Genomic DNA, 15,212 nt, shown 5'->3' with positions numbered 1-15,212 from the left:
GGAAGAAATTTGCTTTTTCAGGAGGCTCCAGGAACGATATGGACCAATTTTTGTATAGTTGTTAGGAATCACTTACCAAAATTCAACCAGATAGGATGAAATTTACTCCTCCAAGAGACTCAGGAAGTCAAATCTGAGGATCAGTTTATATGGAAGCTGTACCTAAAAGTTGTCTTATATGGTCCATGCCAAGTTTCAAGTCTATAAATTGTTTCGTTCCGAAGTTAGTTCAGTGTTCTTCTAAATAAAATATTGTGCTTAATATGATAGATTATGCAACTCAAATTCAAGGACACAAACTTTACACAAAATTCCCCATAATCTTTTTTTTTCAAAATTTATTTATTCATATTGGGATACTCATCTTTGAAACACATTTTCTATAATATAAAGATAACCATTTTTGGTTTAAAGAAATAATCTTCAAATTATTTGAATATTTCGAGTTCAAATACACTGAAAAAAATATTTACGTGATATTAAAGATTACGCAACCTCAATTTTAGGATGCGCTATTTACAAACTATTAAGGACAATTTTTTTTAAATACGGATATTTTAATTAGAAGAAAGATTGTAATCTTTGCTTCAGAATTTTTTTTCATTAAATTTAGGACACACATTTTGGAAATTTGCATGACTTTAAACTAAGGCAAATTTTCCTTAAAGTAAAGAAACACATTTTTGATTTAAAGAAATCCTCTTTAAATTAACTGAAACATTGAATCTTTAGATTTAAGACAAAAACGCTACAAATATAGGCTAAGACATATTTTAAGGATTTAGCATCTTTGGTTTAAAGCTTTTTGGAATTTAGAAAATATTTTTACTTCGAAGTATCCGTCATAATTTGGATTTTTAAACTGGCATTTGTTTGTAGGTGAATAGCAGCTTTATTAATATAGCGGAAAAATAGAATGAAAAATCGATAAATAAGATCTGTATCCTAATTGTAATATTATAAATCCTAGATTTAAAGCCAGATAGGTCGCAAAAAATTTTCTTATTCTAAAGAACCAACATCCTTGGCTCGGAATCAATACCAAAATCCCTAAAGGAAGGTCAAAATCATTGGATCCAAGTAAACTTTTTTTTGAGTGTACCATATAGGTTAATGTTTATTTTGCGAGTGTAGCATACTACATATTTTGCGAATGTAGGATTGCTTCCTTAAAATGTCCTTACATTGTTTTTTATCCCATCAATACCAAAATCCTTAAGTGAAGGTCAAAATCGTTTGACCCAAGTTTACTTTCCTAGGGAAAATTAAATAACCTCTCAAAAGCTTTGTTATATTAATATCATCTAAAAAGGTTTAATAAAAACGACATACTAGCATAAATCTACTTGACTAGAAATTAAATAATATAAAAACGAATTTGTTAGTTAGTAATATAGTTAACGTAATATGCACACTGTTAGAAAAATATGTTTTTCATATGTTCCGATATAAACAAAATGTGTTTCGGGCACAATTTTTAAACACAATATATTTAAGTGCAAACATGTAATGTTCCTAAACTAACACAAAATGTTTGGGACACATATGTTAATATGTTCGAATATATTATGTTTGGGGCATGAATGTTTCATAAAAATAATATGCGTGAATGTAAACATATATAAATTTACAAATTTCGAGTAAACATATATATGTTGTGATACTTTATTCAGAGAGCGACAGAGAGAGAGAGAGTTAGTATAGAGAAAGAAATAGAGATGGAAACCGGGAGGGTTGAATAAAAAGATATCAACATAACACAGCGAGAAAATGAAATGAGAGCAATTTCTGTGAAATCGCTTGTATGTTGTTTCGGAAAACTGTTTTATAATATGGCCAAAAATTTGGTATGCTTAAGTCTAAATATTATTTAAATTGAATAGTAGATTGAGTATTCGGAATAAAGAGAATAGACATTCGGAACCAAGAAAATAGACATTTGAAAAAAAAAACAGCGTATTTGTATTACAGAAAAAGATGCGAAGAACTCAAAAATTTCGTGGAAGTTAAAAATATGTGAGGGAATGAACACAATCTTCTTTGGGGAATTCTTCCAAGCATATACTATTTTTGGACTCAAAATGCTTCCTAACATATAATATGCTCACATAAAACAAACATATTAATATTTCGGCGGTATCCAATAATATATGTGCTTCCTGCAAAATATGTTTGGAACATATGTTAGAGAAGCGATTTTTTTTGAGGGTGCAATAACTTAAACAAACTGTTTAAATAAAAATGGACTGTCGTCACAAGTGATCAGTTTCTAATGCACTGTACAAAACCTAATATCGCTTAATATTTTTTGTTACGAATAACACTTCATCATTTGCCGTCTTGAATAGCCATATAAAAGCTCTATACAATACCAATTTTATTTATTTCATCGCCTGTGGCTGATATCAGAACGCAGCGAGTATCTTAACACTGACAGTGACCTACGAACAAAAACTCTTTTTTTGCGGTACCATTTCGTTATTGTGCAGCTCGAGCGGATCATAAAGTTGATCATTATACCTTTTACACTTTGTAGGTTTTTGCCGATTATTGCTGTTGTACTCGTTGTTCGCAACAACGAACCTAAGCTTATTTTTTTGGTGATATTTTTACCACAATACAAAACAACATTTCACTTCACTTTATTTAATTATTAAAGTTGGGTCGAAGCGATCGGTAGTGCCATTAAAACTCTCAAACAATTCGCATTAGCCTTCTCGAAATGCTTGCGTGTCCTATAGAAAATTCGAAATCGTTTCGTGTTTGAACATTTAAATGTTATAAATATTTTATAGTACCTTTATAATAATTTATGAAAGAACATGTGTAAATTTGTCTAAATTGAATTATTATAAAATTAACATGGAATAATTAAAAAAAAATAAAGTGTATTAATAAAGTGTATATGAGTTTATAAGAATCGAATATTCCTAAATGTTTACAATTAGTGTCGATTAACGGGGTGTAAATAACGTGAAATTGCAAACACCCAAAGAGTACAATTAACATTTTTAATTATTTTTTAGTGGTAACATAAAAATGGAGGTTAAAGCCAATGAAGAAAACAATGGGCGCGTTACTACCATGGTATCAATTGAAGTAAATATTTTTATAAATAAATAGATAAATTAATAAAACTATTATTATTATTTTATAATTATTTTTGGGTGATACATACAACATATACTAATGAATAAATTAACTTTAAATTATATCAAAAATGTATAAAAAATATTCTAATCTGTCCCTAAAAATTGCAGTACTCCCAGAGATGCTCTATCCGATTTATATATCGCTACGAATAGAATCAATAAAAGTTATAAAGACAATTGAAATTTATCATTTTCGCTTAAATTAAATAAAAACATATATTAAAAAAAATAATATAAAATATAACGAATATAACAAAACAAAAACTACATATATTAGTTTACAAACAACCTGCCGACGATGGGTCTTGAATTTATATTTTAATATTTTCATAGTAATAAAGAACATTTTGAGAAGTGGTTAGAATGTTGTATCTTGCCAGATTATTTTCATATAGCTAACACATGAGGTTCTCGTTCGATGGCGTGTGTGTCTCAATGTATCAAAGTGTGCTGTTGTGGTGCGAGCGAACTCAGGTTCAAATCAAGATGTTTTCATCTTGTAAAAATTTGTCAGAACAAAAATAAAAGAAAGTTAACGAAAATAAAAAAATATAAATTTATAGAAATAGCAAAGCAAAATCCATTGAAGACTTATCGAAATGTGTATTACTCACGGTTCAATACCCAAATCACACGCAGAGAAGAAACATGATTGTCACAATCATATTCGAAGAGCAAAATAATATGATAGCAGCTATTTTTGCGGCGACCATGTAACATTTTAACCTGCAACCATGTTGGCTCAGTGAACATGGTTCTAAGAAAAATACAATTGTCCTCATCTAAAATGTTATTATATTGATAAAAAGAATTTTGTTTCCATTAAAAGACAATGGTCACGATTTAAAATGTTTTGGTATTCATTCAAAATGTTTTTCTTCCAGTTAAAAGAACATGGTCACAACCTAAAATGTTTTGATCTTTATGAAAAAACTTTTTTCGTCGTCGAAAAAAGGACGCCACTTGAGAAAAGAAAACACAAAATTAACTTTATTTATTTGTTTTTATTTATTTATAAACTAATTTATTGTTTATTTGTATTTATAATGCCGTTCAAGCAAACATCATATATTTTTACACACTCTATTTTATTTCAATTTCAACAATAAGTAATTATTCCATATTTACATCGTGCCCATCAAATGTACAAACGCAGGCATCATGTAACTGCAAATAAAAATAAATGATCCATATAGCCAAATGCAGAACAAAAAACAGGTACATTTTTCAATTACACTTTCCTTTTTTGTGTTCACATAAAACCACGTGCCACTTCTGAGTAAATAAATTAACACAATAGTTCCGTATTCTCCGTCCATTCAAAGCAACAATCAAAACACGACTGACGCGCAAAATGAAAATCGTGTGTACCTGCTCAATGTTTTTATAAAATTCTTGTCGCTGCAAAAAATTAAAAAAATTAAATGGTCACGAAAACAATGTACATGGTCTTTATGGCCATGTAATGGTTGTAGACATGTCTATACGTAAACTATAAAAATACTTTTTTCTCTGCAAAAAAGTAAAAAAAATTGAATGGTCAGGTACATGATTTTCCCGACCATATAATGGTCTCAAATTCTATCATTTAAATAATAGAACATGTTTGCGACATTTGAGAACCATTTAAATGCTTATTGCCAACATATATTTTTCTCCGCTCGAAAATTATTTTTACAAAGACAAAATTCATGGTTTTCGCGACCATTACATACTCTAATTAAGCATTAAATGGATGCGGCAACCATGTCCAAACATGTTTTTTCTGTGCGTGCACATTTTTGGAAACTCTCTTTCACTGGATTACGACTTTTTTGTGACATCCCACTATAAAACATGAAGTTGTTCAAATAAAAATGTTATATACTCAATAAAATTTATAACATACCGGCGCTTTTTGAAAGTCGCACAGAAAGTCAGTTGTTAAACTGATGGCAACATTAAATTATGTTTATTGCAAAAATTGTCTGTTTGATCCAATTAACTCACGTGACTCACGCGTGTCATGAGAATTTCGTGTCACGCGCACACCTCTAATTTGAACATATTTAATGAACAGTGTTGAGAAATAATCAAGCGAAGTTTTGTGACAATGCGATATGGAGCGTTTGAAGGACGAAATCGACGTAACCCATCCGCGATTTTTTTGTGTTTCAAAGTATTTTCAGTAAAGGTTCTTGCCTTTACAACGGAATAACGGAACGCTAATGTTAGATCGGCTTAGACCCCAAGAAAAATTTTAGCACCAAAATTTATGTTTTATGTTAAGTTCCTAAATTTATGTTTAGTTTAATAACTAAAGCTCCTTTATTATTCTGTTTAGTCTGATTTTTAGTCAATTTAATTAAATATATAGTAATTGATATTAAAACTATTCTTTCATAAATGCATATATTAGTAATGCTGCAACAAAGCGTCGCCAAAAACCTAGTGAAAAATTTATTTTTGGGTCTCGGAGTGGTGCAAAATTGGCGAAGATGCGATGACTGTAATATGAACTGTCATAGGACGGATGTCCATCATTTCAACAGCCGTTGCACTGAATTTGCATCACTTCTTAAGATGTGATCCGAAGTCAGTGTTTTGAATGTGAATTAAAAAATTTTGTGATATTTTCCCGAATAAATAATTTTTATAATTTTTAATGCATTCCAATGCTTGTGTGAAACGTTTGCCCTGGAATATTTTCAAAAATTATCGATTTTTCTAACATTCTTCCGGCAAAATTTGAATATTAGTTAAATAAAAAAGATCGAATAAAAACCAAACTAACTCAAGTTAATTTGTACCATTTTATTAATTCTTTTTAACCTATTTGAAAAAAAAAAACAAATTACCCATTAAAATATGAAAAAAACAAGTTATAAAAAATTGAAATAAAAAACTTCCTGTGTAGTTAAAATAATCAACTTCTTTGTGAGGACATTTTAAATTTGTGCCTTCAGAACAGAGCTTCCCCAATGGGGGGGGCGCGCCCCCTAGGGGGCACCACGAGGTTCCAGGGGGGGGGGGGGCGCAGCGTCATTTTTTGTTGAGCAGGTTTTGTATAATTAAATTTGTTAAAGCAACACTAATTGTTAAGTTCAACAAAACATCAATAATATACTACAAAAGAGCATACCATTCGTACATTTCGAAATGTTCATTTATAAGCACAGTGAGAAAAGAATAGAAGTTACATGCAATTCTATAATTTGTTGTAGGTTTTCCATTATTAGTTGTTCACTTTATTTGCAACGGCTAAATTTCTTGCTAAAATATCAGAACCAGTACCCACTTTTGTATTCACACATTTTAAAAATTATATATTTTCAAAATATTCTCAAAAATTATCGATTTTTCTAACATTCTTCCGGCAAAATTTTAATATTAGTTAAATAAAAAAGATCGAATAAAAACCAAACTAACTCAAGTTAATTTGTACCATTTTATTAATTCTTTTTAACCTATTTGAAAAAAAAAAAAACAAAATTACCCATTAAAATATGAAAAAAAAGTTATAAAAAATTGAAATAAAAAAACTTCCTGTGTAGTTAAAATAATCAACTTCTTTGTGAGGACATTTTAAATTTGTGCCTTCAGAACAGAGCTTCCCAAATGGGGGGCGCGCCCCCCTAGGGGGCACCACGAGGTTCAAGGGGGGGGGGCGCAGCGTCATTTTTTGTTGAGCAGGTTTTGTATAATTAAATTTGTTAAAACAACACTAATTGTTAAGTTCAAGAAAACATCAATAATATACTAAAAAAGAGCATATCATTCGTACATTTCGAAATGTTCATTTATAAGCACAGTGAGAAAAGAATAGAAGTTACATGCAATTCTATAATTTGTTGTAGGTTTTCCATTATTAGTTGTTCACTTTATGTATTTGCAACGGCTAAATTTCTTGCTAAAATATCAGAACCAGTACCCACTTTTGTATTCACACATTTTAAAAATTTTGAAGCCATTTTCGTCACTTTTAGACATAAAGTCAAAATATCTGTTGAAACTGATTTGTAATTTGTAAGTAATAGTACCAAATATTAAAAATCTAGCTAATGGAAGAACAATTGCCAAATTTACCACTAATTGATAAACTCTTTTATATTAATATGCACTAACATTTTTATTTTTAATTATTAATTATTTAATTAATTATTGTTAATCATATTTTCAGCTTTTGTTAATATTTATTTCTGTTTGTTTCGGTAATCAAAATTTGTTTTAGGTTCGGGGCGCAACGAAATTGATACATTTTTTGGGGGGCGCGAAGCAAATTGGGTTGGGAAGCTCTGCTTTAGAACATCTCCCAATATTTTTGCTGGGAAAAAGTGTGGAACTACTATTAGTTGCTTTATTAAACATTAATTGTCTAGTTATGTTGATGTCTGATTTTTATTCATTTTTTTTTATAAAATAAGAGGGCTATAGGCCCCCATCCTAGGTAAATTGTCTAGCTACCCTAATGGCTTTGACACACTGGTGTTGCCAAGAACAGACTGCTTAAGTTAACATTTTCTAGGGCAGCCAGTAATCTAAGGCTGTATACTCCTAAAATTCGCTTACGCCTTACACAACATGCAGGACACTCATACAAAAGGTGTTTACACAATTTTTGTTTGGGTACAAAAATTATCTGTTTGGAACTCAAATTTTTTAACACAATATTTTTAAGTTCAAACATACAATGTTCATAAACTAGCATAACATGTTTGGGACATATATGTTAATATGTTAGAACATAAAATGTTTGTAAATTTGCTTGGATTCAAACATATATTAATTTAGAAATAGCCTATAAACATATATGTGTTTAGAAAGAGAGACCTAGAGAGTAAGCTGCAAGTAAAAGAATAGAAGTAACCAATTGGCGCCTTAAAAATATGGAAAATTTCTTTAAAATGTTATTCTTCCAGTGTATGCCTAAGGTGAAACATAATATGTTTAAACAATACAAACAATATTTTGTTTGGACAAATCCTGAAAATATATATGCTTGAAGCAGGTATATGTTACAGAAGCGGTTTTGTTGAGGGTGTAATTGATTCCTTTACCTCCACATCATGACACCTTATGCAGTAGTCATTACACTTCGCGCCAACAGTTTTTGCAAACTCTCTTATCAGGCAGCGGCCCGTTATCAGGATATCAGAAGTGATATCTGACGTCTTGAAAACACTAACATGTTTAGTGTGCGGTTTAACTTTAGATGGGGCCATATTTGCTTAATGTCGTTGCAAACCTTGCAATTCTCCCATCGGACATTCGCCATCATAACAGGCTTCTCACGCAATATGAGCATGCGGGTAGCCATAGGCATGCCAATATATTCTAGTTCCCCTGGAATATGTAAGGTAGATCCTTGCTAACATAATATTCCTTGCCCATAATGGGTGAATATTGTACTGACACCCCATTGAGAGATTTTCGGCAGTTGGTTTTCGCGGTTCGGATTAAGGAACACAGAGTCCAGGGATTTGAGTGTAAGTTGACTGTCTGAGTATATATTAATGCCAAATTTGTTGGAACATTAGTTCTCAGCCAATTTGCCACCTCTTTTATTGCTAGTGTTTCAGCCTGAAAAACACTATTTTAAGATCCAGATCTTTATACTCCCACATGTCCATTCAATTTGGAGCCATCGGTGTAGAAATTTATATAACGTTTATTACCAGGGGTCTGCGTGCTCCACGCCGCATTGTTGGGAATTAGAGTTTCAACCTGTTTGTAGAAAAGCGATTTCGAAGGTAGTAATCCAATACCTTTGACATATCTGGCATTATTTTGAGGACCAAACTGTGACCGTACAGCCGCTCTTGCTGCTGACTGTTTGGCTAATACGTCTAAAGGTAATAGATGCAACATGACATTAAGAGAATCTGTTCCTGTCTTACTGAATGCGCCTGAGATACATAAGCACGCCATTCGCTGCATTTTATCTAAACTTGTCGGCTGCTACCGGTCACCAGACTACAACACCATTATAGGTTCAACCTCTGCAGTGTAAAGCCTATCCAAAATAACCCCAAGGTATTTTGCACCCTCACCAACGTATCCTTATACCTATTCCAATTAGCTTTCCTCACATTTGGCGGAAATATGGTTTTTGAAGTACGAACTGCCAATTTGAAACTGATGTATTGAAGTGAGGATAAACACTTCGGGGAGAAAACGACATTTTTGCCTCACAAAATTTGTTTTCTCGCCAAACATAAAATGATTGTCCGGGAAAATAACAGGGTTGCGACATACATGTTACATGTTCACCGTCCAAAAATAACATTTTGCTCTATGAGGTGATCATATTCCTTCTCCGTAGGTAAAGGCAAGTGAATTGGATATAAGGGCTATGACACATAGGGAAGTTGACTGAATGACTTAATGAACATTTAATTTTTAACTTCTGTCGAATTAAAAGGATTTAAAATATAGTCTATTTAGGCCAAAAGTCGAAAAGTCATTTAGAAAATCATTAAATTTGATTTGACATTTTCCTGAATTTCCTTGTATCATTAGTAAAATTATCTCAATTTCGTTTCATTATTTCTATCATAACAAAACTTTAAACTATTTTTAAGGAATATTTTATGACTACTCCAATACAAATTGATTTATTGGATGTCTGGATATTAAAAAAAGTGCGTTTAAAATGTGGACTTAACGTATTTAATTGCATTATTATTAATTTTGATTTGTATTAATATCGTTGTTGTTTAAGGTTAAACGATATTAATGAACCCGTGTATCATTATTTGATAAACCGTTATCATGCCCAATTTTTTACGATACCATTCTGTTGTTTATGAAGAGTCAATGCAGATAAAATGTCGAAGGTTGGCGATGATCCCAAAAAATGTTTTAAGTTTAAAAATACCGCCAAAGTGCAAAGTTGTAAACATTATTTTGGGTGTGCTATGTTGTTTTTGGGTTTGTAAATGTTGTAATTTTGAATGTTCGGTTTCATCATTAATGTTTCCACTGAGAATTTGCATTACTCTGCTATTCTTCGAAATAAAATATTTAGGTATAAAAAAATACTTTTGAAATGCAATGAAAAGAGATCATGAAAATTTGATTTTGAATTTGCAACATAAATTTTAGGACACACACTTTACACAACATTAAGTACATACTTCTTTAAAATAAAGAGATTTTCATTTAAAATGTTTTATTTAAATTTAGGACACGAATTAGACAAATTTTCATTAAAGATATGAAAATTATTTTTGAATTTAAAAAAATATTTTTACAATAACAGAAATATTGAATCTTTGGATTATAAAAAAAAAAACATCTAATATAGGCTAAGACTTACATTAGGATTTTGTTTCAACATCGCAAATTGTGATTTGGTTACCACACTAATGTAGTTAAGGAAATAACCAGTTTGTTTGACAACAAAGTATTTTATGAATCTTTTGATGTTTGAATGAAATAAAAAAATAATTTTATTGTCTACTACCGTAATTCAATTTACTCACAAAATAATCGAATAAGCTTTTAGTATATCCTATTGTTGAACACGCAAATAGATCGAATTGTGAACCCCCCACACAATTGACAGTTGACAGAAATACCATTTGGAGTTGGCATGCCTGATGGATGAAGTGTCTATCCGCCTAAAAATAATCATCTCATCGTGATTTGTTAACAGATCAAAGTGTTTACGATAACAATGACTTAACACGTGGTGCTAAAGATATTGCACATTATACAATTGCTCGGATTTTAAGGTTGTTTCATCATTAGAAAATATTACCAAATTTCGCAAATTGTTTTGAAAAATGAATTTTTATACAATGGAAAAAGTCCGTAGTTAAACTAATGCTTATGTTATTTTTAGATTAGATTTTATAGATTTCAATACATGGTACATATTGTTATTATAATACAAAGGTATTTTGAAAACTCTAAAGATTATGACAACATTCTTGTCGTGTGTCAAATTGACAATAGTTTACAAATTCTTACTTCAAATGAGTTATACAGTTTTAGTTAAATTCGCAAAGTATGAGGATTCTATGTTTTAAGCAGTTATAGTTTACAAGCTATTACTTCTTACTTGAGATGACTCGTAGTGTTCTAGTTAAATTCATTAAGAATCAGGTTTCTATATCTTAATCAGTTAGATATATATTGAAAGAGGTTATCGTAATTCTTTCCATTTAAGATTTTTAAAAATCTATCCATTGTAAGGACCCTTCTGCAAAACTTATTAATTCTTTCATGCGTGAAAATTAGACATACCGCAATAAAATGGTAGGTATTCTCTGGCTCATCCAAATTGCACAACGTACAGTGTCCAGTTCCTTGACCTCTGAAAGCTCTAGCATTAATATTAAGCAATCCTCTCGCTCGAAATATTAAGCCAATCTTTGCCTGTGAATTCCCGTTTGCAAAATATGGGTGAAATCGAAGCTGACGTTTGAGTAACAGTAATGAAATTGTGAAAGTCTTGCCATGGACACATTTTCGCAACGTTCGAAAGAACAAAGTCTAAAGATAAAAGCATCGAGACTTTTTTAAAAACACTCCTACGCAAAAATAAATCCAAAGAAATTCCTAATTTTGAGCATAATGCGCAGTAATTCGTATACCAATAGATGTTATTATCCATAACATATTCCGTCAAAATATGGGGGAGACGTGAAGAGGACATTCTTGTATTATATAGATAGCTCTGCCATGTCGTATTTATAGCGAGTTTAGCCGTTGATAATTTGCTTTCGAGATGTTTTCTAAAGGACAAGTTATACGTGATAATTGTACCGAGGTACTTATATTCATACACTATCTCGATACCGCAGGAATCGTAGAACCATCTGAGTCGTCTATCTACCCTAGTATTTGTTCTGAAAACAACTATCTTTGATTTCGAAAAATTCACCTTAAGACTCCAAAGAGAGCAGTAAGAATGAAGTGCATCTATCATATTCTGTAAACGGATGGGAAAATGAGCTAATAGGACAATATCGTCCGCGTACATCAAAAATATCTACACCATTAACTGATAGGCCGATAGGAAGTGAGTCATGGAGATCATTGAGGTATAAGGAAAAGAGAACCGGACTTAGCAAACATCCCTGGCTAACACCTTGATCAACAGCAAAAGCGGTGGAGAGAGAATTGTTTAACAATACCTGAGCTTAGTATGGAGATAAGTTTTAGTATGGAAATAATTTTAGATGACAATCCCATTGTGGATAATTTGTAGAAAAGTGAATTTCTTGGTACCATGTCAAAAGCCGCAGAAAAGTCAATGAAATGCGTATGTAGTAAATAGTTTGTACAGGGTATCTAACATAGAAAGACCCCTATAATTGGCGGTATATTAACGTCACCCTTCTTGTGAAGAGGAATAATAACTGGCTTTCGAAAAGATGAAGGGAAGTCTTCTATTATATATATCCACTAGGGTAGCTGATGGTATGATTCTGATTCATTACACAACAACTGTAATGATAATGCTTATGTTATTATTGCTTAATTATTTGTTTGTAAAATTATTAATTATTTGTTAGTTATATGTTATTATTTTTTCGAAATAAGTCAAGTCAAGCCAAGTATGGGTCAAACACTTTATGAACTAATTGTGGGTACAAAGTTCAATGATCGTATACATAAATTCAATATGAACAAAAGAAGATAATTGTCGTGCAATTCCCAAAAATAGTATGAGTGAACTACTGTATTGTTAAAATGGTCGTGATTTTTTCTTTATTTTTACTTCATATCTATGAGAGGGTGTATTTTCGTAAATTGTATAAATTGCAGAAAATATACCATGTCATTAATTTTTCTTTGTTTTAATAACGCATTGTGGAAATCTCAAAAAGCGGAATACAATTTAGTTCAACTTTCGCACGAGGTAGTTCATTTTTCCCAGTAAAGTACCACAGGGCATTAAATTTTCCTGGGGGAAATCTCAAAATGTGAAGTAAAATTTAGTTCAATTTTCGTACGAGTTACTTTATTCTTCTTATATAACAGTTTACTTTTTTTTCGGTGTAAGACATATGTGAATTTTTTTTTGGTTTTTAGATCATTTTAAACCTACAGTAAATAGATTCCATTTTGATACTAATTAAATATCTCCGAATGTAAGAAAAATTTCCTTATTTTAATTATTTTGTTTTACACAAATCTAATTATATGAAATTCGTAGAAAATAGTTCATAACTTTGTAAAACGAGTAAATGTATTGTCTGTCTAGAACTTCAACATTTTAACTCCATTTTTTTAATAGGATTTCTCAAACCTGTATAGTAGGCTAATGTTTGCACCTGAACATATTCACTGGACACATCACCTGGAAGAAAATTGTGTGTCTTCTTTCACTTCTTATTTGTTTGAAACTGCGTCATTCTGTACTCTCTCTCTCCCCTGATTAATATCTCTCAACATATATACGACATTGCAGTGAAACCACTTAGAGAAGCTTTGAAATACTCAGAAATGTCACCAGCATTACTGAGGTGGTATAATCCAGTTTTTCAGCGGTGGATTATCCCACTTCAGTAATGCTGGTGACATTTCTGAGTGTTTCAAAGCTTCTCTAAGTGGTTTCACTGCAATGTGGAACGCCGTTCGGACTTGGCTATAAAAAGGAGGTCCCTTGTCCAATTGAAATATACTAAATAAATATACTAAATTGAAATATACTAAATTTTGGCTACTTCCGGCATAATCGAGAGATAGTTTATTGCTTAGAAAAATGTTGGTTTAGTAACCAACATGACTTGCAACTTGACTTTATACTTTTTGTCAAATTTAAGAAAAATTATTAAGTTGAACTTTTTACTTGACTTTTTTCGAGAGTACAAAGCAATAAGTCTTTCCATCAATAAAATCATAATGTTCTCAAATAGTCTTTAATCATACGGCCACCTTTTTGAAGGAACTCTTTGGGTATTACGAAAACTTATAAAGCTATTGACACATTAATTATGACTAAATGTAATTCCCCATTTGCTTTGAATTCGAAAGTAAAGAAAGCCGCTTTTTACAACGTTGTTTTAATAATGTTTACATTTATTTTGGGAACAACATTCGATGCGATCACGATTCACCATTGCATTGTATTATATATTTAAATGTTAATAAAATAAACGAAATATTTTACAGGCATTTGTGGTATGAGAATGTTCTTGAAAATGTTTACCAATTGTTCAAGAGTAGGTATGTCGTTTCAGAAATTCATTTTTTTGTTGAAGGCCGGTATGCATCCCTAACCAAATTTCATCTAGCTAAGAAAAATAAAGGCCTTTTTATCGTGTTTTACATTTTGGTCCCATAAGAAATACATGGCAAAACTGTGTTAATCAAAAATGTCTGCTCCGATACGAAATACATACATACTTTTCGACCGAATATGTCTTTGATATTTACATTACGAAATGTTTCATACACAGAAAAAAGTAATCTATTTTATGGGAAAAAGAAAAATGAAAATGTCGTGAAAAATTCTAATAAATTCAAAACTTTGAGAATAATTAAATAACCGAAAATTGTCTGACATTTTTGGATTTTTAACTACCATTCACGAAATGCATACTTCTCAAAAAGCAAAACTGAACTAAAAATAAAGAAACAATTTTAAGCGCCAGATCATTACTATTTTAACCACGATGTAGTTAATTCTTACTATTTTTGAGAAGTGTACAAAAAACTTCTTCTGCTTTAAGGTGAGTACTAAGTTCGAGTTTAGCCGCTAAAACCAAAAATAAGTCAGAAAAAGGAGAAAATTATACGTCTTTAGTGAAAATTTTGATGGGGAATAACCCAAAGCAACTTTGTTTTAGGTGTTTATTCTTTAAAATGGATTAATTAAGAAAAGTAATCGTGAAAATATGGCGATTTTAGAGGCTAAACTTCATACCCACCTTTAAGGTTGGTATAAAGTTCGCTTTTTGCGTTGAAATTTCCGCGGTTACTTTATTACAATAGTGCGATTAAAAACATATAATTCAACTCAATTGATACGCATTGTCTTTTTCATCGCGATTTGACATTTACAAGAAATATATTTTGATTGTTTTGGAAAAAGTAATCACGAAAATAAAGTGATTTTCAACTCGA

General features: G+C 31.0%; 1 protein-coding gene across 3 annotated transcripts in view; it reads left to right on the top strand.

The window, feature by feature from the left end:
- The first annotated feature begins 2,387 nt into the window (after nucleotides 1–2,387).
- Nucleotides 2,388–15,212, top strand: part of LOC142229947 (sodium-dependent nutrient amino acid transporter 1-like) — a 33,951-nt gene continuing 21,126 nt past the window's right edge. The window contains exons 1-2 of one of the 3 annotated variants that reach the window (XM_075300544.1): nucleotides 2,388–2,532; nucleotides 3,027–3,099. In XM_075300544.1, coding sequence (XP_075156659.1) covers nucleotides 3,040–3,099 — 60 coding nt within the window. In that variant the 5' untranslated portion in view covers nucleotides 2,388–2,532; nucleotides 3,027–3,039. The other 2 variants (XM_075300543.1, XM_075300545.1) reach the window with 2 other exon arrangements.

The sequence above is a fragment of the Haematobia irritans genome, chromosome 3 (assembly GCF_050003625.1).
Source record: "Haematobia irritans isolate KBUSLIRL chromosome 3, ASM5000362v1, whole genome shotgun sequence".
Lineage (NCBI taxonomy): Eukaryota > Metazoa > Arthropoda > Insecta > Diptera > Muscidae > Haematobia > Haematobia irritans.
This window is presented reverse-complemented; position numbering and strand designations above follow the sequence as displayed.